The following is a 24,941-nucleotide window of genomic DNA, read 5'->3' as shown; positions in this document are numbered from 1 at the left end:
AAGCACCCTACATCATTTTGTTCACATGACTATGTCGTCAGTGCACGGATCAAGGAGTCCTAGTTGAAGAAGCTATGAACAAACATTCTTCCACCCAGAATTGCTAAGAGAGGTTCGAAAAGGAGAGTTGAAATCTGTGTTCTCAAAGACTATGAAAAAGTGGGCAGATTCCTCAGCCCTAAAGAATGGCACCTTCATGAAGATAAAGGCACAATTTGTATTGTAAATTACTGTTTGCCCAGTGCCCAGAAAGTGTCAGAAATACAAGGGGACCCAGAGAGGTGACTCCATGATTAAGAGCCCTTGCAGAGGACCTGGGGTCAGTCCTCAGCACCCGTCTCGGGTGGCTCACAGCACACTCTAACTCCAGCTCCAGGAGATTCAGTGCCTTCTTCTGGCCCCCAGGGCCACCTGTACTCATTCACACATACCCACACATACATATAATTAAAAATAATTTTAAAAAATATAATATTAACAACATTTGTTCTGAATGTAAATTATTATTATTTAAGAATGTCTTTTAACAATCCCGATCATGAACATTTTATTGCTATAAAATCTTAAGGAATCAACTTTGGATTTTTTGTTACAAATTATATACATAGATATCCTGTTCTATAGTTCAGGCAAATTTTATTTTCATCCTATTATACAAAAAAAATCATTAATTAATATAAGATTAATATATGATGCACACTCTATATTAATGTATTAATATATATGTATATATAATGTATTAATATATTAATAATTGTGGGGTTGCTAATATTTGTTAGGCAGTATTTTAAGCATTTGACTTACAACATTTGGGTGTTCTGGTTTTTTGTTTTTTGTTTTTCTTTAGACAGGGTCTCACTTGATATCCCTGGCTGGCCTGGAACTCACTATATATATATCTGAAACTCACAGAGATCCTCTTGTGTGTGCCTTTTGATTTTTGTTTGCCTATTTTTTGGTTTTGAGACAATAAGTTGCCCACCCTGGCCTGGAACTAATTACGAAGCAAAGGCTAGCCTGAAACCCACAATCCTGCCTCTGCCTCCAAAGCACACAGAGATGACAGGTGCGTGCACCACACCCAGCTTCCTGTGTGTTTCTTTTGAATGTGTTGTTTATAAAAGTAGCTCACGTGAATTAGTGTGCTTTATTTCCCTCTGCGGGTCAAGGACAGAATGTATCAAAGCGCCATGGTCGTGGGCTGGGCGTTCCCTATTCCAAGCCTCGTGCTTCCGGGATCACTCAAGTTCTTACTGTGTTACATCAATCCTTTGGAGCAAGGCCACCTAGAATCTCCTAAAAAGTATTCAGAGTAACACAGAGCTTTTTCCACAGGAAGAAGCTCAATAACTCACAGTCGGTTTTCTGTCTCAAGCTGCCCTTGTTGCAATTCTTGCTGGTTTTCCAGAGTTCACCTGCAGGCTTAATTCCTGAACCCCGTGTGCATGGTCAGGCAGCCGTCTCTTACTCTCTTGCAAGGAAGCCACCATCAGTGAAGAAGCTGTGTTTGAGTTGAGTTTGTGCTGCAGACAGCTTGAGCAGCATCTCATGGCCTCCGCTGGCTGGTCCCCTCATGAGCAACCAGTGTGTGGTCTGTGACCAAATGATGTCTATTTGAATGGAAGGAAGTGCCGCCCGGCCCCCTTGGGACTCTCAGAGTCATGAGCACTGTTCTGTGGGTCAGCCTAGTGTTCTGTTGGCCCTTTTCCTCCTCTCCAGATCCTTGCCCTGTCTAGGCTTCCCCGAGAAGCTGAGGGGGAGAGAAACAGCCACATCACCAGTTCCACAGGCAAGAATAAGGCTGCCAGGGCTTCCAGCCCTCCCCAGGCATTTGACTGTCCATTGTTTTCAGGGGAAAGTGGATGGCTAACAACCTGAGTGTCTTACTTCAGCAGCCGTTGATCTTCCTCCTTTGGCCACTTGGACAGTTGTAACTGTACTCTATCAGCTGAGTGCTTAATGCTGAGCTCCTGGTCCCCCACAGAACCTCACAGGAAGACAACCTTCTGCTATTTAGCTAGTTAGCCAAAAGGTGATTATTATTTGCTTTTAATTTCCTGCCCTTAGAAGAGAAAGTGGGAGGAGTGAGATGGTTTGGTGGGTAAAGCTCTTGCCTACAAGCCTGAGGACCTGCTCAGCCTTGAGTTCCATCCCTGAGACCCCCATGAGACCCTGAGAATCCACAGTTGTCCTCTGACCTCCATGTAACCATGTGGGGGAGAGATCAGCGCTCACGCAAAATAAGTAAATGTAATAAAAATCAAAATTTAAAGAGAAGGGGTAACCTATGCCTGGTGGCATGGGCCCCTAATCCCAGCTTCTTTGGTGGCTGAGGCAGGAGAATCACAAGTTCAAAGCCAGCCTAAGCAAGTTAGTAAGAGTCTATTTCAAAGAGTAAGGCAAGTACTGAAGACATAGCTCAGTGGTAGAAAACTTGCCTATCATTTAGGTGGTTCCGTGCACTTCCCCTTGGAGTCTGAACCTTAGTCCCTTCTGAGAGACCATGTGGTTGCTGCTGAGTTTGTATCCCACTTTGCCATTTTCTAACGAGGCTTTAGCCAAGTGATACAGCCCATGCAAACCCACGTCCCACAGAAGAACGAGGCGCTGCAGTGGTAGCTCACTGGTAGATCTTTGTAGGGGCTCAAAGGCTTGCTTATCTTACTTTGGACATAGAGTATAGGATATATACAAGTCTGCCTCCATTTATTATTCACTTACGTAAGGTCAGCTTTTCATTCTCAGGCTCAGTTCAGATACCTTTCTCCATGTGCATGCACACACAAACACTTTTCTCCTCCTTGTCTCAGAATTTTGTCCTTGTTTGAACTCTCGGTTGTCACAGCGCTCCCTGTGATAGACTGGCCCAGGAATTAGCTGTGCATTTGGTTATTCCTGATGAGTCATTTTCACTATATGAATGATCGACAGTTTTCAGGCATATTTCAACCCACTTTAAACTTTCTCTTCTTATTTTATTCCTCTTCTTTTTGCCTCATGAGGCAGCCATGCCCTTGCCTCAGAGCTTAGACTATCAGGATAAAGCTTTTTTAGGATCCGCTGTCTTGTGTCCCATTTGAATCTCTTTGAATAATATTCCTCCCTTTGCTTCTTAAAGCTTTATCCTAGGATGACTAATACACAACAACTGGGTATTAAATATTCTATATATAAAATTTATTCCAAAGCTGAACATGGTGGCATAATCTTATAATCCCAGCACTTGGGACACAGAGGCAAGAATTCAAGGTCATCCTCAACTACATAGGGAGTTTGTAGCCAGCTTAGAATACGTGAGACCCTGTCTCAAAAAACAAAAAACAAAACAAAAGCAAAAGCCCACATCAATTCCTTACCCCTACCACCACCATGCCAAAATCCAAATCAGAGAGTAGCAACACTTTTTTCAAGGGGACTGGGTCTCCGCAGGTTATTTGGAAACCATTTTGTGGGGTAATATAAAGTGTGTTTTCAGAAGCTTACAGATGGAGCTCCACCCAAGCTCCCAGCTCCTCATGTTTCCTCACAAGAATGGTAAAAGAATAACCCTATGTGTTCTGCTCTTCATTTTAATGATAGTGAGGGTCCCTGAGCTGAGCAGGGGGTGCTGCAGTCACAGACCTGTAAGAAAGCTTACCCCATACGAGTCATTTGCAAGTCTTAGGAGAATGCTGGTGATGAGTTGTTGACTTTGAAGGGCAGTTATGTTACAGCCTTGCTGGCTTGGGGATGAAGTGTTGGGAAGATCTAAACTACATTCATTCAGTCCCAAACAGAAAATACATTTTATTTTTAATATTGTCAGTGTGGGAGGTGGGGGATAGTTATACACACACTCACACGTTCACACATACATGCACACAGGTGCTGTTATGACTGTGAGTAAAGTGAACACAGGGAAACCAGCAATCGCCAATTCTATTTTTATTTTATTTTATTTATTTGTTTGTTTGTTTACTTATCTGGTTTTTTCCGAGACAGGGTTTCTCTTGTGTAGACCAGGTTGGCCTTGAACTCACGGAACTTGAACTGCCTCTGCTGGGATCACAGGCCTGCGCAACTGCGCCCAGCTTGGCAGTTCTATTTATTGTCACTGCTGATGATTTTAAACCTAAGTCCTAGAATAGAGAACGGGGGCAAGGACTTGAGGGGTTCACTTATGTACTAGAGAGGACTTGAGATACCTTCATATGAGTCCTGTATTTCAGAGAAGCAGGTGAAATTGCCGTCTTTTCCTTCGAACTGAAATTCTGGTTTGTCAACATGGTGTGCCGCCCTGCTACTCCTGGTATGTCATTGCCTGCAAGCAGAAACCAGGGTTAATTCCTGGGTGGCGCCTACTTGTGAGAAGGCGGATTCCCAGGCTTCAGGGTGGAGTTTCCCACGGAACCCATCACCGCCCTCTCTGGGCACCAGGGAAGAATCACCTGGGAAGAAAATGGGTTGTCCCCACCCCCACCTATGAACTAGAGTCAGCTGAGAGACCCAGCTGAGGAGAAGTAACACTGTAGTGTGCTGAGCTTCCCGACTGCTGACATCCTGGGGACTTGCCCAGAGTTCTGACACTTTACTAGCAGAAAATTACTCCTCACTCCTCCATTTCTGAAAAGGAAAGAAAGACACTGTCTAGTCTTACCTGAACAAAGGTGCTTGGATTTCTTCATAAAGGCAACGAAGAAAATGTGGCAGAGTTGCAGACTGAGAGTGGCGAGGCCAGTGAGGAGCAGTGGTGACGACCAATTATTGAAATAGTAAAGTGGTAAAAAGCAGTAAGGCCTAGTGCCTGGTTGGTGGCATGGGAGGAGGAGGGACCGGAGACGGATGACTCAGGATGAGGTAGTCACAGAGGGAAGGGTGCAGGCGGGAACAGGAGGCTGCTGCTTTGAGAAACAAGACGGGCAGCCATGATGAAAAACTCTTGACTGGAAGATCATGGCTCTGTGTGGGTTTGCGATCCCAGCCATGCTGAGAGGAAGCAGAGCTGGGCAGAGCCCTGGAAGCTTACTGGCCACCCGGCCTGCAGGGCAAAGGTCAAGCCCAAGAGAGACCCTGACTCAGACAAGATGTGGGAGACCTTGAGAACTGACGTCATCGGTGGTTGTCCTCTCACCTCCACACACATGCGTGTACATACACACACACACACACGCGTACACACACACACGTACACACACATATGCGTACACACACACACGGGTACACACACACATGCGTACACACACACATGTGTACACACACACGGGTACACACACACATGCGTACACACACACACACACATGCGTACACACAGAGAGAGAGAGAGAGAGAGAGAGAGAGAGAGAGAGAGAGCGAGAGAGAGAGAGACTGTTTCTTGTTCTTGAGTTTCTTTCCCAGAAACATTAAACCCACACAGACCTGCCCCCATCCCTTTTCATATACCCTAAATGGACAAGGTAGCCAAAATTAAAATACCATTTCATTTTAGTAGCCCCATTTTCAGTTTTGGGTAACCTCTGTAACCATCGTCATGCTTGCATTTAGTCATCTGTAAGAAGGGTGAACATAGCACCCCATGAAGTCTGAGAGACTAAGTGAAATAATGTGTGTGATCTTCTCTCACAGTGCCTGACATGAAAAAAAAAAATCAATAAATCAGCTGTGGCAGGAACTAGAGAGATGTCTCCATGAGTAATAAATAGTACTTGCTGTGCAGGCGAGAGAGGACCTATGTGTAAAACCTCAGAATCCTATTAAACTGGATGTGGCTACAAATGTACCTGTAACCCAAGAGGTTCACTGGGGCTCCCTGGTTACCGGTATAACTCCAGGTTAGGTGAGAGCTCCTGCCTGTCTCAAGGGAATGAGGACCCGGCACAGACCCTGGGTGGCCTCTTCTGACCTCCAAGTATGTAAGAACACGCAAACCTGTACATCTATGAGTGCATGCACCCTGCACACGCATTCTACATACACAAATTTTTTTAAGTCGGCATTAATCCTGACTGCAAGATTTTCCTTACTTAAAGAAAAAAAAATATAAAATAGCTAGGAAACAGTCTTCTTAAAAGCAAAAGACACTCAGGCTAAAGCTGTGGTTCTTTCTGGTTATTATTAACAACAGGTTCATAATTACTTTCAGCATTAAGTAAAAGCCCTTTCGAATGGCTGACAACTGACAAAATAGGAAGTTATTAATGAAGTTGCCTGCTCCTGTTACCAGATCTAGTGACATAATATTTCTCCCTGGGAATCCTTTGACAAGTCAGCTGAATTTCCTATGCCCTTGCCTTAAGCACTGCAAATGTGATCCACATGTCCCCAGTGCTGTTTCTGTCAATGAAAAGGGAGGAAGGAGGAGACGCTGGCCCTACACTAGGGCTGCCACAGGAACCCCACCCCCATCCCAGCCGGTCTGGCTGTGGCTCATACTCTTCTTTTGTTTAACTCATTTTAATGCCCAGAGCCAGCTTGTCCTAATGCGTTTGGTTACTCAGCTGTTAGAATTTCTGCTTCAGGGAATAGGACCCTGGCAAGGGTTAGAGAGTGACCCCAGCCACATGCTCTTTCTCCTCCCATGGAAATAAATATTTGAGGAAGTGCTTTGGGTCAAGCCTTATGGAACCAATACGAGCTGTGATGGGGGTAATGGGAGGCTTAGAGGGGCTAGCCTCAGCTTCTCTGGCACCAAGGCGGATGGATCTAGACAGAACTATCACTGCATCTTCAGGGTGATCCAGAGAGACACAGCCAGGGAGGGCCCAGGCCAGAGGAAGACTGCCCATGTGCCTTTGCCCCACAAGAGAAATGTCACAGGCTCAGCGGAGAGCATGCATGAGTAAAAGTGCCTGGCATCACCCAGCTGTGTGCTCATCCACAGGAGCCACTGAGCAGTGGCAGAGTGAGTCTTGGTGATGTACCCACTGAACTCTGGACTCCTTAGGGGCCAAGGGTACACATCCCAGGACCATCTCAACTGCGTCTGAATCCTACTCCCACTACTTACCTGAGAAAGCTATGTATGTTCTCTCACCATTGTCTCTAGTTAACCGAGAGACTAAGCAGCCCGCCCAAGGTCACATGGCTGCTCACATGTCCGCACAGTGTTTATAAACTCCAGAGGCCTATCCTAGCCACCCACTGCTGCATACCCTCCTCACGTCCCTGCATTCCAGAGAGGGGATTCTGACTCAGTCCTGCCCGCGTTCTGTGAACTCTTAGTTGTCTTAAGAAATTTTAGATAGTCCTCCCTCACCCCACCCCAAGTGGGGTGGCTATTTCTTTTCTTTTCTTTTTTGTACAATACATATGCAAACGCTAGGTAGAGAACAGTCCATCAGAGAAGCATCAGCTCAACGGAATTTGGGGATTTCTGCCCGGGGCTCTGACTGCAGTGAGCATTTCTGTGCTACAGGTTTTGCTTTTCTGCTGCATGCTTTAAAAAAAAAAAAAAAAAAAAAAAGCCACATAGTGAGCTGGAGAGATTTACAAGCTGGCATCCCCTGGGATGGATTCTGAGTCTCTCTTCTCTGCTGTTGAAGTGCTAATGAGAAACACTAATTGGACTTGGCCAGGGGCTGGGACAGTCCCCTTCCTGAAGTAGCGAGGGCAGTTTCCCTTTCCAGTGGTGTCTCCTAGCCTTCTGGGCCTAAGGAAGAAATAGGCAGAGCGGAAGTAAGAGGACTCTCGGGCACCTGGCCTTTGAAGGAAAGGATCGTGGCCACCAGAACTGACCAAGCATGAGTGCTATAGAAACAAAGCGGTGTCTCTGTGTTACCCCAGAACCCTGAAAGAGCACTCTGGTCCAATTAAGCATGTTGATAGGACCCTGCATCCTATAGGCCAGTTCCTTGGCAAATTCAAATTCTGTGTATGTATAGATAAAACCGCAGCAGAAGCGGTCCGCTTCTCTCATTGGCACTAGGCAAAGGAAAGACCCCCACCCCCACCCCCAATTCCCAAGGCTGGGGAATGGGGGTTGTCCTATGATCCTGTTCTGTCAGGAGCGGGAAGTGGACACAGTAGCTGTGGGATGGTCTGCAGAGTTTCTCTCTGCTCCTCTCCATCGGCGTGACCTCTCCATCCTGTTCCCCAACAGGTGTTCTCTCCCTCCCTGCCTACTTCAGTCCCTACAACAGTGGGTCCCTGGGCCATGATGAGCGAGCCGATGCCTATGCTCAGCTGGAGCTTCGGACACTGGAGCAGTCTCTCCTGGCCACTTGTGTGGGCAGCATCTCAGAGCTGAGTAAGTATGGGGCCTGGGGGAGAAAGGGAGACAGAACTCAGTGACCGGGCTCTGGCACTTAGGCAGGCCTTCCCAAGCACCTTGTGTAAATGTCACAAGGACAGGGGCTTGCATACTTTTGGCCACTGCTTTTCCCCAGTGCGCAGACTTTCCCTAACACAGATAACAGCTCCTGGTGCTCAATGTATCTGTGAGTGTAAGTGTGAACTCACGTGTACATTAGAGGGCATGAGCCGTGTCCCATCCAGTTTGGCTCCTGAAACTTTCCTGGGCTGGGTCTCTCTTCTGGCCTAGCCACTCTTCAGGACAGTAAGAAAAGACATCTCCGTTGCATCTTCTGGGAGACAGCAGAACGGGCTGTGTGTCAAACGCCACACTGCCTGGTCCCTCCCTCTGAAACCAAAGGTTTTGCTAACCTACTCTGCAGGGGAGGGGACAGAGGTGGAGGCAGATATTTTAATTTCTGTTTCAGAGACTAAAGACCTTAATGAGGCTAGTGATACTTGGCACTGAGCACGGTGGACCTAGGGTTCACTCTAGGCTTTCTGTGCATTAACTCTCTGTGCCCAGCCAGGGCCAGCCTGCCTGGTAGGTTAGGAAGCTGCATTCTTTTAACAGGTCTAGCTGCATGGGAAGCTCTGGTCCTTAGGCTTGCTCTGTCTCTCTGTACCCATGAGCCTCCAAAGGGAAGGAAGGAGCAGAAAACAAAGCACTTCTCTTTAAGGGCGACCAGATGTTAGAGGGCTTATTTTGAAGATGGTGCTGCGTTCCAGACCCTCGCCTGCTGTTTTTATTGGATGGTTCATAATGAGGGCTGGAACAACCCGCGTAAAACCTGTGGCACCTCTAATCAAGTCTTTCATGGCTAGTAAGGGGTGAGGGCTTGTTTTCCCGTGCCTGGTGGGTGGTTCTGGGCATCAGACCAGGTTTCCTTGAGCTTAGGATCAGTCGATTCTCATGTGTGATACAGGGATGTTCCAAAGGCACCGAGCTTCCACTGCGCAACAGCCCAGCCAGCTCAAGGCTTCATGAACAGTCTATGCCAAGGGACCACAAATATCCTCATATATCCTCACACTCAATTACAGATCGGAACTTTGCAAAGATCCGTTCAAAAAGGGAATCTAGAGAAATGAAATAAGATATGTAACATGAAAGCCTAAATTTTTAAAATTATTCTTAAGTAAATACAAAATTACTATGGAAGTAATTGTAATTCAAATTGCTATGGAAGTCATTTTGGGCCTTGGTTTTTTTGGGGGATTTTCTTTCCCTTCCCCTTCCCCTTCCCTTTCTCCTTCCCCTTCTTCTCCTTCTCCTTCTTCTTCTTTCCTGAGACAAAGCCTCATGTATCCCAGACTGGCTTCAGACTCTCTAGTATGGCTGAAGATGACCTTGAACTTATGGTCCTGTTTCTTCCGTCTCCTAAATTCTGAGATTATAGGCATGCAGCGCCGTGCCCACGGTTTATTCTGTGCTGGAGATCAAGCCCCAAGTTTCATGCACGCTAGGCAGGCACTCTACCACGGCTGCTCTCTGTGTGGTATGGGGTGCAGCCGTCCAGAGCATGGTAGGGAGTTAAGGCCATAGGTCCAGTCCTGGCTAACTTCCAAGCTAGTTTGCAGCTGTGACCTATCCTTGAACTCCTGGTAGCTTATTTCCTCTTTTTTCTGTAACGGAAATAAATACCCTCTTCCAAGGTGGGTCTAAAGATTAGATGAGATTTTTTTGCCTGTGGGTTTTTTGTTTTGCTTTGTTTTTTTTTAGTGTTTTGTTTTGTCTATAATAAAGCTTAAAAAATAGAAAATGGCAGGGGTTAAAAAAGAATCACCCCAGGAAAGAATTCAAGGCAAGCTATGGCTTTGGCCATAGATGGGTTGTGGAGCTGCCTAAGCTTTTACACAAGTCCTGTCTGCAGGCATCTATCTGCCTCTTGGAGAAAAGCTGCCCTTAGCAAGGGTTTAGACTGAGGAGACCAGCTACCTCTCCCCCACCACCTTCCTGGTTCTGAGCCTCTGAGCCCCTATGTCCTGTTTCCCCCTAAAGCAAACTCCAAAAGCAGCTGCCCTTGCTGCCTTCAGTTTCTTGCCTGCATTCTCGTTAGAAATGTGCTGCCACAGGGAGCTCCACCAATAACAATAAAACAACAATAAAAAATAATTAATGCTAATGACTTTCACCCTGTCCAGCTTTGGGACTGGCATTTCAACACAACATCTCTTTGATGCTATCTCAGACACTTTGATTTTTCTTCCTTGTTGTCTTGTGGTTTGCCAACTGTTATGACATTTAGACCAAGAGAAAAGAGAACCAGGTTTCGGCTTTCTGCCACCAACTTAGCTGGTACTGGCTGCTGGAGGCACAGCCGCCTGCTGCTTTTGATGCCAGTTTCTGCCGCCCAGGAGCCCCAGGGCAGGGTTGGGATCTGGCATTGCAGGACCAGACTCCTCCTCTCTTGGGAAATATGTGGCAGTATGTGACTGTATGGGTAGTGGTCCTGTGAGGACCTCAGGAGGCTCAGGAAGGATGGAGGAGTGGTGATAACAGAATGTCAGGGATGCTGCAGTTATGTTCAACCTTATGTTCAACCTCAATAAATGAGGTTAAGTGTTTCACATTATTCCTTTGACTCCTCAAAGTTGAGTATGTGCTAGCATCTCCACTTCACAGATGAGGAAACTGAGGTTCCGATCATTACTCAGGGCACACAGAGCAGAAATAGCTGACCTTCAATCACAAGAACTGGACTCTGGGGTCTGGGCTCTGGTCAGGTTTCTTGGTGACATTTTTAAGCCTGAGTATTAAAATCACCAAAAGATTTTTACAAATTATTAAAGGTGTCAGATCCTGTCCTGGACTAATGCAATCAGGAGTGTCTGGATAGGGATCAGTATCAGGACCCCGTTGTCACCAGCCCTATTGGCCCTGGGATTGGCCAGATTCCCCCGGTACTCTGTGGATTGAGAAGGAATCGGGAGGGAAGAACAGCACCCACCTTGGATGGGGATAGTACCTGAAGGACTCTCTCTAGGTGCGGTGTTCCAATCCTGGTTATTGATCCCTGCTTGAGGCCACTCACCATTACTGTGGCTGTACTGGGAGAGTTCGGCAGTCAATATGCTTAAGTCAAGCCTGAACTGTTGTAGTACTTGAAAATGAAATGCCTGCTCAAGACTGCTTCGTCATTTACTCATCAGACATTTCTGCACACCTTGTGTGGAGGAGACTCTGCGGGGCTCCGGGAACACAAAGAGATGCAGAGCCAGACACCTATAAGCTAAGTGATGGAAGCTGACTGAATAAAGTAATGAATTGGCTATGCTGACTTAGTTACTTCATACATGCAGTTAGAACCAGACCGTTGCTGCTACTCCATAGAGTCAGCTGGGTCCCTAAGGTTTCCAGTGGACAGGGCTATCTGTGCGGGACAACTGTGAGTTCAGGGAGGCTGACCCACAGGAGAGACCCCCTGAGTTCTCAGGTCTGGAGGACACAAAGGCGCCATGTGTCCCAGAACAGAGGTGCCTGCAGGTGCTTGGGGCTGTTTTAGACCATCCTTTCTCAGCATTGTGGCCTTACACAATGATGGGACGTTTCCTGTCAGGGGCTGCTGAGATGTTGAAAAGACTAAGACAGAAACACAACACAGGATATGGGGACCTCTGACCCCGGAGGATTCCAGTAAGGCAGGGTACAGTGCAGATCACAGTGAAGTTATGGGCTTTGGAGTCAACTAGTTGACAGCCCACATACTCCACCACAACTTCCTTCCCTGTGACCAGAACACATGGGGTTAGAATACACTCAGCAGGTAAGTCTCAATGCCTCCATCTCTCCATCTAAACATGGGGATATACTTGACTCTTAGCACGGTAAGGATTATATTTATTTATTTATTTATTTATTTATTTATTTATTTGAGACAGGGTTTCTCTGTGTAGCTTTGGCTGTCCCAGACTGGCTTTGTAGACCAGGCTGGCCTCGAACTCACAGAGATCTGCCTGCCTCTGCCTCTCGAGTGCTAGGATTAAAGGCATATGCCACCACTGCCCCACTAAATTGTATTTGTAATGAAATGTGTCCTCTGTGCATAGTTGAGTGTCTAGTAGATGGTGGTAGCCATTATCTTTCAAGCCCCAGGGTTTTGCACATGACAGTGTAGGAGAGACTCTCCACTGAGCCTGCGCTTGGCTGCTTCCCATGGTCAGAGAACTGAGGGAGGCCCCTGGGGCGGTGGAGAGAGTGGAGATGTTGAAAAGGAAACCACATTAGCATAAGTTCTGGAGGAGACAGCCCTGCCAAGTGTTTGTAATTCAGCTGTTGAGGCAAGACTGGAAATGAAAGGGAAACCAAATTGCTATTGTGCATTTAGGTGACAGTCTCCTCCTCAGCCTGTTGACTCTGGGGTAAACAGTAATTATACTAAGTGAAGGGAGCTACCACCCTAGGAGAACGTGGGCTGGGCACTCAGACTCCGTCCTTTTCCTCCTTCCCCTCTCCAGGCGATCTGGTCTCTCGAGCCATGCACCACATGCAGGGGCGTCACCCACTGTGCCCAGGCACCAGCCCCGCTCGCCAGGCTCGCCAGCCACCGCAGCCCATCACGTGGTCCCCTGATGCTCTCCACACACTCTACTACTTCCTGAGGTGTCCACAGATGGAGTCCATGGAGAACCCCAACCTGGATCCCCCAAGAATGACCCTGAACAATGAACGGTAGGTGTCCTCGTTGCCTGGGCACCAAGTGCTCACAGACACATGTTGATCTTCTGATGAATAGGGCAAGGAGCCTGGCGCTGGCCAGCAGGTCTGAAGGGTGGCCTGGGTGTTCAAACAGATGAGGGCCCATGTGTAATGTGGGATTTCTTTTCCCAGGGCAAATGTATCGTGGGGCCACTGAGGCTGGGGTGTGGGCTTTAGCCTCAGTGTGGAATTGGTCAGCAGAACATGCACTAATTCAGTTCTTTGAAACTCAGTTTCCTCTACAAACGGTGACATCCTGCAGATCTGGAAAGGCGGCAGTGGGGCCGAGTGAGCAGGCACTGAGAAAAAGTCATAAAGGCAATAGTAGCTGGCCCTCTATCAGTGGTAGCTGTCACCTGTTTGGATGACAGTGCTACTGTTATAAGGGATCTTGGACATGTCTGGCCCCATCTGCTTGTTTTTAAATGAGAAAATTGGAGCTGTGGCAGGTTTTTGTTGTCTTCCGGGCCCCAGCCCTTTCTAAGCTGAAGATATGTGCACGTTGTGAACGTCCCAAGGGTGATTTACTGAGGGGCGTGAGTAGGCGATGCCTGAGTGGCCATGGAAACGTGAGGACAGGACTCCAGTTTTAAGTCTCAGAAACCTACCTGTTTAAAACTTTGTACCTGAAGGATGTTTTAAAAATAATACACCAGAACTGGAAACAGTGCCGTGGTTAAGAGCACTAGTGAAGAGCACTGCTATCCAGAGGATCTTGGTTTGATTCCCACCCACATAACAACCACAGTCACCCATAAGCATCTATAACTCCAGGCTCAGGGATCTTATGGCCTCTTCTGACCTGCGAGCACCAGGCATGCATGTGGCACATACTCATACATGAAGGCAAAACATGCATACACCTAAAATATTTTTTTATTTAAGTGATTTATTCAGATTATATCTCAGTTGTTATCCCCTCACTTGTATCTTCCCATTCCCCCTCCTTCCCTCTTTCATCCTATTCCCCTCCCCTAGGTCTGTGTCAGACAGAAGCAGACCTCCTCCCCCACCATATGATCACAGCCTATCAGGTCTCTTCCTGGTAGCCTGCTTACTCTTCCTCTGAGTGTCACCAGACCTTCCCACCAAGGGGAAATGGCCAAATAGAGGCACTAGAGTTCATGTCCAAGTCAGTCCCTGTTCTCCACACAACTGTGGAGAATGTGATGTCCATTGGCTAGATCTGGCTAGGGGTTCTAGGTTTACTGTATGCATTGTCCTTGGTTGGTACAGTAGTTTGTTATGTTTTGTTTTGTTTTTTGGTTTTTGGTTTTTCGAGACAGGGTTTCTCTGTGTAGCCTTGACTGTCCTGGACTCACTTTGTAGACCAGGCTGGCCTCGAACTCACAGCGATCCACCTGCCTCTGCCTCCCGAGTGTTGGGATTAAAGGCGTGCGCCACCACGCCCGGCCCCGGAACAGTAGTTTGAACTGACCTGCCTGGGTCCAGATCTGCCAGCCTTAATGGTCTTCTTGCAGGTTTCTAGAGCCCTCTGGATCCTTCTATTTCCCCATTCTTCCTTACCTCTCTCACCTAGAGTCCCAACTAAAATAATTTTTAAAAGCCTAAAAATTTTAATAAATAAATCTTCTTAAAAAATATACCCCCTTTGGGCCCAGGGGTCCCCTCAAACTATGGCTCCAGCCAAGGACAGTACAGGCCGTAAATTTCAGACCCCTACCCAGATCTAGCCAATGGACAGGACATTTTCCACAGTTGAGTGGAGAGTGGGGTATGACTTTCACATGTACTCTGGTGCCTCATATTTGATCACGTTCCCTGGATGGGGAGACCTTCAGAGGAAGGATAGCAAGCTACCAAGAAACTTGATACCCTATGAGCATATAAAGGGGGAGGAAGTCCCTCTCAGTCACAGTCATAGGGGAGGGGAGTTAGGGGAAAATGGGAGGGAGGGAAGAATGGGAGGATACAAAGGATGGGATAACCATTGAGATGTAATAAAAATAAATTAATAAAATAAAATTTAAAAAAATATACCCCCAATATCTGGGTATGGTGGTGCTTGTCTTTAATCCCAGCACTTAGAGGGCAAAGACAGGTGGATCTCTGAGTTCAAGGCCAGCCTGCTCTACATAGTGAGTTCTAAGACAGCCATGGCTCTATAGAGAGACCTGTCACCACAAAAACAAAAACAAATATGTGTATAATATTTATGTATAAAATACATAAATATTTTCTATTTTAGACATGTTATATAATACATAAATTTGGTTGTTTTTTTTTTGTTTTTTTTTTTTTTTGAGACAAGGTTTTTCTGTGTAGCCTTGGCTGTCCTAGACTCACAGCGATCCGCCTGCCTCTGCTTCCTGAGTGCTGGGATTAAAGGCGTGTGCCACCACGCCCAGCTCATAAATATTTTAATACATAATATATACATTAATACTACATAATTACACATGAATAAATGTTATATACATAAATATTTTATACAAGTGTGTATAACATTTGGGACATATTATATCTCCCAAATAACCTTAGGTGCTGCAGGTACCTTTCCTGTGGGCTTGAAGTTGTGTTCTCCTATATGGGAAATGGCCTCACTTGGTTTTGGAAATGCTGTTTGTACTTATTGCTACCCAAGAGGGCCCAGGACATGGAAAGAGCCTGAAGGGCTTCACCCACCAGAGGAAGGTGGCCTTCCCCAGCTGCCTCGACTGTCTTCAGGTGTCACTAGCCTGCTGTACAGTGAAGCCCCCTTCTCCAGGGCCTCTGCGGTCATGCCATGAACACGCTAAGGTAGAATTCCGTGCTCTGGTTGGTTACCAACAGCTCCTAGGACACATTGGCACCCCTGTGGACATGCAGCAATGTTTGGGGCAAAGCATGCAGTGCCGTGCACCAGATGGCCTGGTACAAATAACACTGACATCTGCGACCCTCGAGACCTTTGTGCAGGGTTCTGAACCTCACGGTGCTTCATTTCCTCAGCTGTAAATACAGGAGTGGTAGAGAAGCCTGTGAGGATTCCAGGAAGGCGGCCAGCGCTCAGTGAGTGTTTACTATGTATCAGACACAATGCTGAGCACTTTATGGTGTGTGTTCCTATCTTTCACATCCTAGCAGGAAGGAGGTCCTCGTTTTATACATGAGTACAGAAAGACTCCGTAACTAGCCAAGACCGCAGAGGCTGCGCTCACAACCACGGCTGTAGCTGGGAGAAACATAAAACACACACAGGAGTAATGATGGCAGTAAATGCTACCATCATTGTTACTATTACTGATATCACTATGATGTCAGCATCGCTTTTTCTCCCTGGAAGGCTGAGGGGGCCCATCTGGGTCTGACCCAACACAAGGCTGCAGCTGGAACCCAAGGCATTCTGAAAGTCACTCCCATACAGTGGGAGGCGGAGCCAGATCGCAGGCCCTGCACCCAGCTGTTTCTGCTTTGTGGAGAAAGTGTTGTGGTTGCAAAAGTTGGCTGGGAAGGAACAAGGGCTAGGGAGACAGCAGTAGAGAGAGAAGAGGAGGAGACTTCCTTGCTGTTTGGTGAGAGGCCCCCCAGCAAAGCCAGCTTGGAGCATGTGCTCAAGGAGCTGAGCCTGTTGCCCTGGGCTGGACTGCTCAGCCCTCTGGGCAGTGATCCTCACCCCAAATCTAGCATCTTTTTTTTTTTTATGGCAGCAGCGTCTGGCTTTGCCCCTAGGGGTGTACAGTGCCCCTCCCCCATGCTCCTAACAGGCAGCATCAAGCTTCTCTATGGCAGGGGTCCACTATCTGCATGTGGTGGTAGCCACCAAGTTCGCACAGTAACGCACACATGTGTATGTGTTTAGATGCCGATTATCTGGAAACCACACTCTGCAGCTCAAGTCTGCTGCTCACAAAGGTATTTTTCCATGAATCATTTCAAACAAGTATTAGATTGGTAGAAAATTAGAACCACCACCGTGGGGGCAGTGAAAGCCGGAATTTTCAAATCTTAATATGGACAAGCAGATGTCCCAAAGGTCCCAGGTAAGCAGCCCTTTGTGGCCTTCTGCAGAGGCAGGTCCTGCTGGGCCTTGGATTTCCTTGGGCAGGACAGACCCTAGAGGCTGTGGAGAGCTGGAGTGTGGCCAGAGGCCTTTGAGGCCCTGCTACCCCAACATCCCCACCAAATCACTGGGGGAAATTTGCCTTCCTGTGGTAACGGGAATTTGCTAGGGTGCTAGAGTTTTGCTTTTGTGAGCTCAGAGCGATCCCTTGACTCTACCTGTTCTTCCTGTGAGATCCTTCCTCTTGTCTCAGAAGCACTCAACCCAAACACAGCCTGTGAGTCCAGGTGTGGCAGTGAACGCCTGGCCTGAAGGCCTTCCATCGTAGACTGATGGCTGTCTGGGTCTCTTTGGGATTAAGTGACTTAATCAGTACCTCATACCTAGCGGACTCATTTTGGTGGCTATTCAAGTCCTCTCTGTTCTTGTTATGGTAAATATACCATGATTCCTTCTAGTGAGGAGCCTTGAGTCACCACAGCCCTTCAGATACAGAGCAGCAACATGCTGGCAGCCCTTTGGTGTGGAGCACATTGTGACATTCCTTGCTAAGCCTGTGCTGTTCCCTGGGGCCTCTGTAGCTCTCTGGAAGGCAACCTTCCCCTAGACCTGTGTACTCTATGCTTAGGAAGGGAGTTCCCCACAAAAGTGGGCAGTCAGGGTGGCAGGCAGGGCAGGGCACCATGGAAAGGAGTGGGAAGGTGTTCTATTGCTGCAACTCAGGCAGCATCCAGGAATAGTGTACATACTCTGGGGGCAGAGACCTCAGGTCTGCCTGTGTCTCCTGCCTGATGGGGAAATAACTCTACACTGAGGCAGGTGGGAATAAAGTGAGACGCACCCCGATCTTCCCTTTAAAGAGCATTTCTAGCTGTTTCTGTTTCTTTGACCATACCTATCAGAAGGCCCTTGGCTTTTCACAGTTGCTGCATATAGCTCTTCTCCCTAAAGCTCTCAGGCATCATGAGTGGGCCCCAGCTTTCAGGTCTACCTCCTCCAGGCCCCTCTACCCTCACCTGCCTCTCCTCCACCAAGACCCCAGTTGTTACTCTTGAGAGTTTTGCTTCCCTGTGCTCTCCCAGGATGCCTTGCTTTTTGGCAGCTCTGTGTCACAGCACCAGCTAGACCCAGGCTGGGCCTAAAACACAGGATTAGTCACAGCTGCTGCCCTGTGGGGTGTGTCACTACTAGATTAAGCTTAGGAAGTGAAAGCAGCTCCTGTCAAGGGTCCAGGAGTCTGCTTCTCCCTCCCCTGGGGCCTGGAGGAGGATGGGCAACCATCTGGCCCAGTGTGGTCTTTGATGGTGCTAGTGCCTGGAGGCAGAGGGTTGGCCAGCTGGAGTGACAGCCCAGACTGTAACTGTCCTGAGGAATGAGGGCAAAGAGGACCGTGGAGATGGGCAGGAGAGGCAAGAGATCTGTTCTCCTGCCAGCAGATTGCAGGAAGATGTCATCAACCATCAAGAATGGAAGGAGATACAGAGCTAAAGGTTCAGAGGGATCAAATCAGGTTAAGGTCACCAGTCCTGTGTGTGAGAGCCCAGGACCCTGAAAAAGTAAGGCCAGGAAGAAAAGCGCAGCAACTATAGTACATAGCTTCTAGTCTGTTTGCTCAAGCCCTGGGCCCTAGCTCTAGCTCCTTACTTCCCTCGCCCAGTTCTATACAGTGCTGTCTGTAGAGGGAGATCATCTCCAGAAGACTGGAGCCTGCCAAGATCTCAGACTCCAAACCGGTGTCTGAACTGGGATGGAATCTGGTGTCATTGAGTCTTCATTCAGCTGGTGTAGCCTTACCTAAAGAATAAACTTGGGGGAGGTGGAGGCAAATGGATCAATATGAGTTCGAGCCTCATCTACAAAGCAAGCCCAGGACAGCCAAAGCTACACAGAGAAACCCTGTCTCAAAAAAAAAAATTTTTTTTAATTAAAAAAAAAAAGTATAAACTTGGGTTCAGAAATACACTCTTTGAGTTCGACCTTGCTGCATTTCAGAACTTTCAGTCATCAAACAGTGTAAGAGGATGCTCAGTCTCATGGCAGTGTGTTAGGTTGGCCCTCTAGCTCACAGCCTGCCTAGCTTCAAATCCCCAAGCCAGATGGCCTCATGCCCATCATTTCAGCTTTGTGTCTCATTGCTGCTTAGAATAGGAACAATAGTGGCAACCTCAGGTTGCTCCAAGATATATATATATAAATAATAAGATCACTATATTAACATAGATCAATTAATATAAGATCAGTATATTAACACTTAGAACAGTGCCTAACATGTGGTGTGTCTGATGTCTTCATTACCACATTCAGGAGAATCTCTGAGAAGGCTAGGATTGTTGAAAGATGGCGGCAGCACATCAGACCTGGGGCTTTATCTAGGCCTCAAATGACAACACAGAAAATGCAGGCAGGCTTGAACAACAAAAACACAGGGCTTCTGGTATTTCCAGATGTGTATATCATGACAGAAATGATCCACACTTTGATAGGACCACCTCCCCACTCCCGCATCCCCACCAGTCATTACCATTTGCTGCTTAGCGAATATTTCAATGTGGGCCAGTAGTTTGCCATTGGAGAGCGCATCCTCACAGGTGTGTTCTGAGGGTCCAGTTCAGCCTTTATTCCTCTGGTACTGTGAGACAGTTTCCTCTTGGTAAAATGGAACTGCAGGCTTGCCTCTTTAAGCAGCTCCCCAAGTTCTGAGGACATGACCCTTACACAAATGAGCCTCACAGCGAGGACAGACATCTATTTCCTTTGTTTTGTTCCAGGTGCAGAAGGGTGATGTTCAGACAAGCACTCTAAATAAAGTGAGGCACCCACCGATTGGCGTTCAGAGTGTTGAGACTAAGTGGCTCGTTAATCTTTTGCTCAGCTTGCGAAAGTGTTTTCTTACCAAATAATAGAGATGATGGCGATGGTAGCTTCATGCTACTGACTTGTGATTCCCTTAAATACCACTTCAAGAAGATTTGCAATGTTAAGCTCTTTTCTCCCTGACTCTTCCCCGCTTTTTGTGCATTAAATCTCCATCTGTTTACCCAAAATGGAAGTAAATGAAATAATAGCTATTCAGTGAATTAAGTATTGCTTCTATGTTCCCCACTTGGCATTTCCAGTAACCTCCAAAAGGACTGGTATGTAGTTTTCAGAGTACACAGAGAGCTGTCTCTCCACCTTTCCCTATTTTTTTCGTATTTGAAATGACCTTGTTTAGGTGTTAATCTACTTGTCTGGCTCTTTCTCACCCCTTGAGAATGTAAGAATTATGAGTCGTCTTTGTTTCTGAGGTGTTCTTAGCACATAGAACAGCCCCTGAAACACTCAGCAGTTAAATATTGTCTTCAGCTAACAAAATTGTCAATAGCACCTAATGGTTGAGGTCTGTGAGGTTAGGACAAAGGGGATCCTGCTTTACCATTTACCAGCTCTGTGACTGCAAGCAAGTGATTTACTTTCCCAAATTTTCATTCCCTTACTTGAAATGGAAATGACTTGACCTATTTCCAACTGAGTTTGTGGGGATCAAATACAGAGAGCTTGCCACAGAATAAGCTCCCATATGTGGTAGTTATTAATGCCCGTACAAATGTTATTATCATAAACTTATGGAAAGACTAAAATAGCTAAGTCATATTTAATTCACAGGTAATCCCAAAACATTGATGAGCTTAAAAATCATGTCTACTCAAAGTATATATTTTCTCCCCTTTGCTTTTATACTCCCCTCTTCGGTTTTTATCTACTTTCTTGTAACTCAATAGCAATAGTAGGTGAGGAACCTCAGGGGGGGTGGGGGAAGAGGATGAGGTAGACCAGACCTCCCAAATGACTTAGGTGAGAATTGTTGGGAACTAAAGTTTTAGAGTTTAGATGAATTGTAGACTACCATCCAAAGTACTCTACCACCTAAATTTTCTGTCAATCACTTTCCAACATTCATGGTGTATTGTGTTCCAAGCCTCTTGCTAAGGTACCATGGTACCTGTGTGTGACCTGCTGCCAGTGCATACCTAGAAGCAATATTATCTGACTTGGTTTTGTTGTTTTTGTGACAAGTAAGAATTTAGCTCAGCAGAATCTGTTAGTCCACTTTTCCCATTCCTTTTCTTACACACAATCCACAGGGGTAGTAAGTCAGCAGTGAGTTCTAATGGCAGCCCAGGATACATCATTCCTAGAGAACATTAAGGGATTTTGTGTAGATCCTCAACAGCAAGACCAAACCTGAAGCACTTTACGCAGTTCCCTAACAGTCCCTTGCCTATAGCTTTTGGAGGAAGCTCTTCTTGTTCCCACTTACAGATAAACAGACTGAGGTCCTGGGGAGGACACAGACATGCCAAGGTCTCAGCTAGGAAGAGCTCAGGCCAAGAATTCTGATCATGATAAACCAATGGCTCCTCACTGTACACAGTGGTAAATCTCTTGCTGTTCCAGGACTGAGAGGGCAAGACTCAGGCCTTTCCATCACCCCCCTGCCCCACCCCCACTGTGACATGGGTGACTGCCTCTCAACTGCTTCCCATCAGACTTGAGGTTTCAAGCTCTGGGTGGCCAGCCTGAATGTAGGCATCTGCCAACATCCGAGAAGGAGCGAGCCAGGGTTTTGAGGCAGACAAAGAAAGTGGCAGTGCCAGATAATAGAGTATGGAGACAGAACAGGATCCTGGCCAGGCCTCTGACAAGTGCCCCTGTGGGCTGCCCGTTGCCTGGGATTTCCTGTCCCATTGTTGGAACTGCCAGTCTTCACAAAAAGGAAGACTGGGAACTGCCCGGCCCAGGGCTTCATTCATTTGCAGTTTTCTTTTTTTTTTTTTTAATAACATGGGCAGCAACAATCCCTTTTGTCTACAATATGGCTGGGTTTCTGAGAGTACCTCCGTGTGGGGAAATTCCAGCTCTCAAGGGAACTGATCCTGCTTTCTTGAGGTGCTTCCGAGGCCAGGCTGGAGATGGTTCAGACCCTGAGGATGAGAATAAGCTAGGAACTTCTGCAGATCAAGAGCCAGACCAGGCTGGTTTCTGGCCTGCCCTCACCTGCCTGCCAGGCATCTCCTTACACTTACTTCTTCCCACACAACCGGGACCTGCAGCCTCTCAGCTGGCTGTGGCTTGCCCTGACCCCTCCCTTTCCCCTGTTTACTATCTGCAGTTTTGGAATAGGGCTTTTAATCCTTCTTGAGCCTGGGACGCCCCATTGGAGACTCTGTTGTCCAGCCTCCAGTTCAGAGCCTGTTGAGGCTTTGAGTACAAAGCTGGAGTCTGGCAGCATGGGTCCATGACCCACAGCGGTGAGCCTTTACATTTCCTACTTCTCTGGCAGCCAGCAGGTTCAGTGTGCCTTGTATGGCAGCTGGGCATCATGAAAGACCCCAGAGTATATACTTGTCATGTTTTCTGAAGGCCAGTCTAGTTATGGTTGCCTGCTATGTGACCTGAGTCATGTGCCTTGCCTTCCACACTGGGAAAACATGAACTGATGACAAACATCCCCTAGCAAGCCCTGAAGGGTCAGAGGTAATTTGAAAATGGCCTTGGGCTCAGATCTTAGTAATATAGTATGCAGTTCAGAAGCCGGTGCCAGAGTATTCACAGGGCTGTGGTTAAGCTGTAGGTGTAGAAAGCAGGGTGAGACCCACCCTAGGAGCTTGCCTATTCTTCCTCATTCTCTGGCTGTGTTGGAACGCATACTCCCTACCATTCACAAGACCCCCATCCTCATCCATAGGGTCACTAGTTACCTATCAGGAATTCCTCCCTACACGTTTATCTCTGTCTAACACCTTGTCTCCCCAAAGTTCCTAGAAGCTCTATATGTGACACTCAATTGTGTCCCTTTCCTTCCCTAGACTGCAGGTGGTAAGGGGAACTCAGCTACATTCAAATAGAAGTGCCCACTTCAAGGGCCTAGCCCAAAGGCCCCACCATATTCCCCTGCCCAGCAGGTAGATGTCTATGGGATAAATGAAGCTGTCTTTGGGACAGCGGGGGCCCTGGGATCCCAATGAGGCTGCCTTGCTGGCAGAGGCCAATGAGCTACAGCAAGTACCCACGAGGGAAGGGTGCTTACATGGGGCAGAATTCCTTGCCCACCTCGCTTTTAGGTGATGAGAGAATATGTGGTCCTTGGTTATCTCATGCAAGTGTGGAAGAGAAAGTGTGTCTCTGGCATATGGCAGAAATTGGGCCCTGTGAATGAGATGTGACCTATCATCTGAGAGAGCCACACCACAGAGGCTGACTGTCACACTGCTACAACCCAGTGTGTGGGTAGCAGTGATACCCTGGCCTGCTGGGATCAGTCACCACCCTCATGCAGCAATGCTGAGAAGTGCTACCCTGAGAATGGGTCTGACAGCCTCTACTGAAGGCTTAAGGCCCTCCCTACTGCATGGAAACGGGTGTGGTGGTGGCCTGCACGCAGTCTCCAGTGCCACCACCTAGACCTCCTCACCCACCCAAGATACTACTGGAGTCAAGGCCAACTGCCAAGGATAGGTGGCTGTGCTCTTTGCAACATGACTCAAGACTGCACACATGTCAGCACAACCACATCACCACCACATCTCCCTCTCCCTTTCCCTGTCTTGTCTCAGTTGTCCAACTACTTTCTGAGAGCCACCTTCGCCTCAGTCTGTCAGGTTCCAGGAAGTAATTTCTGGTTAGGAAGTTCTCATGGGATATGGCCATCTTTTTTTTGTTTGTTTGTTGGTTGGTTGGTTGGTTGGTTTTTCAAGACAGGGTTTCTTTGTGTAGCCTTGACTGTCCTGAACTTGCTTTGTAGACCAGGCTGGCCTGGAACTCACAGCAATCCGCCTGCCTCTGCCTCCTAAGTGCTGGGATTAAAGACATTGTTTCTTATCCAAAAAGAATGTGTTAATATTCGAGTTACCTGAAGCCTTCAGGAGCAAAAGACAAGGCAGTTCCTCTTTACTTTCAGGAGCAGCTCAGGATTGAATGGACCCCGGAGGATGTGACCCAAGGGTGGAATAAGAAATAGGCCCTTTGTTATAAACTCAGTAGATGGTCCCTAATGGAGTTTCTGTGCTGACAGGCAGCAGGAGATAACAGTGAGCCTTTAGAAAAGTTGTACTTGAGGGAAAAGCCCTCAAAGTCCCACACAAATAAAAGAATACAGACCCGGCGAGTACTGTGTGTCATAGGGCGTGTTGCTGACGGGGAGTCTGGAGATGTGCCAAGCTAGTAGTGGGTGGGAGGGATCATCCTTGGAAAACAGGGACAATAGGCCAGGCAGGGGGACCTCTGTAGACAAAAATACTCTAGTCAAGTGCCCTAACACTGAGGATGAAGTATCACTTTATGCCTGGTCATCCCTATGTTGGTAACAGCACTCCCCTTCTCTCTCAAAAGTGGTTCAGATTGGGAGACATATTACAGATGTCTGTCATTGTGAGATGGGTCACATCTCAAATCAAAATGCATTGATCTGGGCACTATTTGATTTTTGGATTTGTTTTGTGTTCTTGAGATTCAGTCTGGTCTTGCTACATAGCCCAGACTGGTGCTGAACTCACGTTGTAACCCAGGATGGCCATCAAGTCATGATTCTCTTACCTCTGCCTCCCAAGTGCTGGAATTACAGGTGTGTGTGCTACCATGCCTAGACGCCCCCAAAAGTGGATCTTAAACCCAGAAAGTATGTAATAAATGTTCATTTAATACTGAACTGAAAGTAAAAAGCATGATAGTTGAATGGGTGCATGTTTGCCTTAGCCAAAAGTTTAAAATATCCTTAGTTAAATCATCCTAAGTTGTGGTGATTTAAAGCATCCTAAGACATGGTGGCATACACCAATAACTAGGGGCCTAGAGGCAGATGCTGTGTTGAAGGCCTACTTAGCCTACATAGTGAGCTCCAGGTTAGCTGAGACTGCATAGTGAGGCCTTGTCAAAGCGGTGAAGGTGGGCAGTGAGATAGCTTGGCAGGTAGAGGCCTTGCACTCAAGCCTGATA

At 47.2% G+C, this 24,941-nt stretch overlaps 1 protein-coding gene across 1 annotated transcript in view; it reads left to right on the top strand.

The window, feature by feature from the left end:
- ABTB2 (ankyrin repeat and BTB domain containing 2) overlaps positions 1–24,941 on the top strand; it is a 160,147-nt gene that overhangs the window by 109,528 nt on the left and 25,678 nt on the right. Inside the window, exons 2-3 of the mRNA XM_084774970.1 lie at positions 8,075–8,221; positions 12,724–12,937. Coding sequence (XP_084631096.1) covers positions 8,075–8,221; positions 12,724–12,937 — 361 coding nt within the window. The remainder of the gene's footprint in view (positions 1–8,074; positions 8,222–12,723; positions 12,938–24,941) is intronic.

This window comes from Acomys minous, assembly GCF_964271855.1.
Source record: "Acomys minous genome assembly, chromosome: 3".
Classification (NCBI taxonomy): domain Eukaryota; kingdom Metazoa; phylum Chordata; class Mammalia; order Rodentia; family Muridae; genus Acomys; species Acomys minous.
The sequence above is the reverse complement of the archived record's forward strand: the minus strand, read 5'-3'. Positions and strand labels throughout refer to the sequence as shown.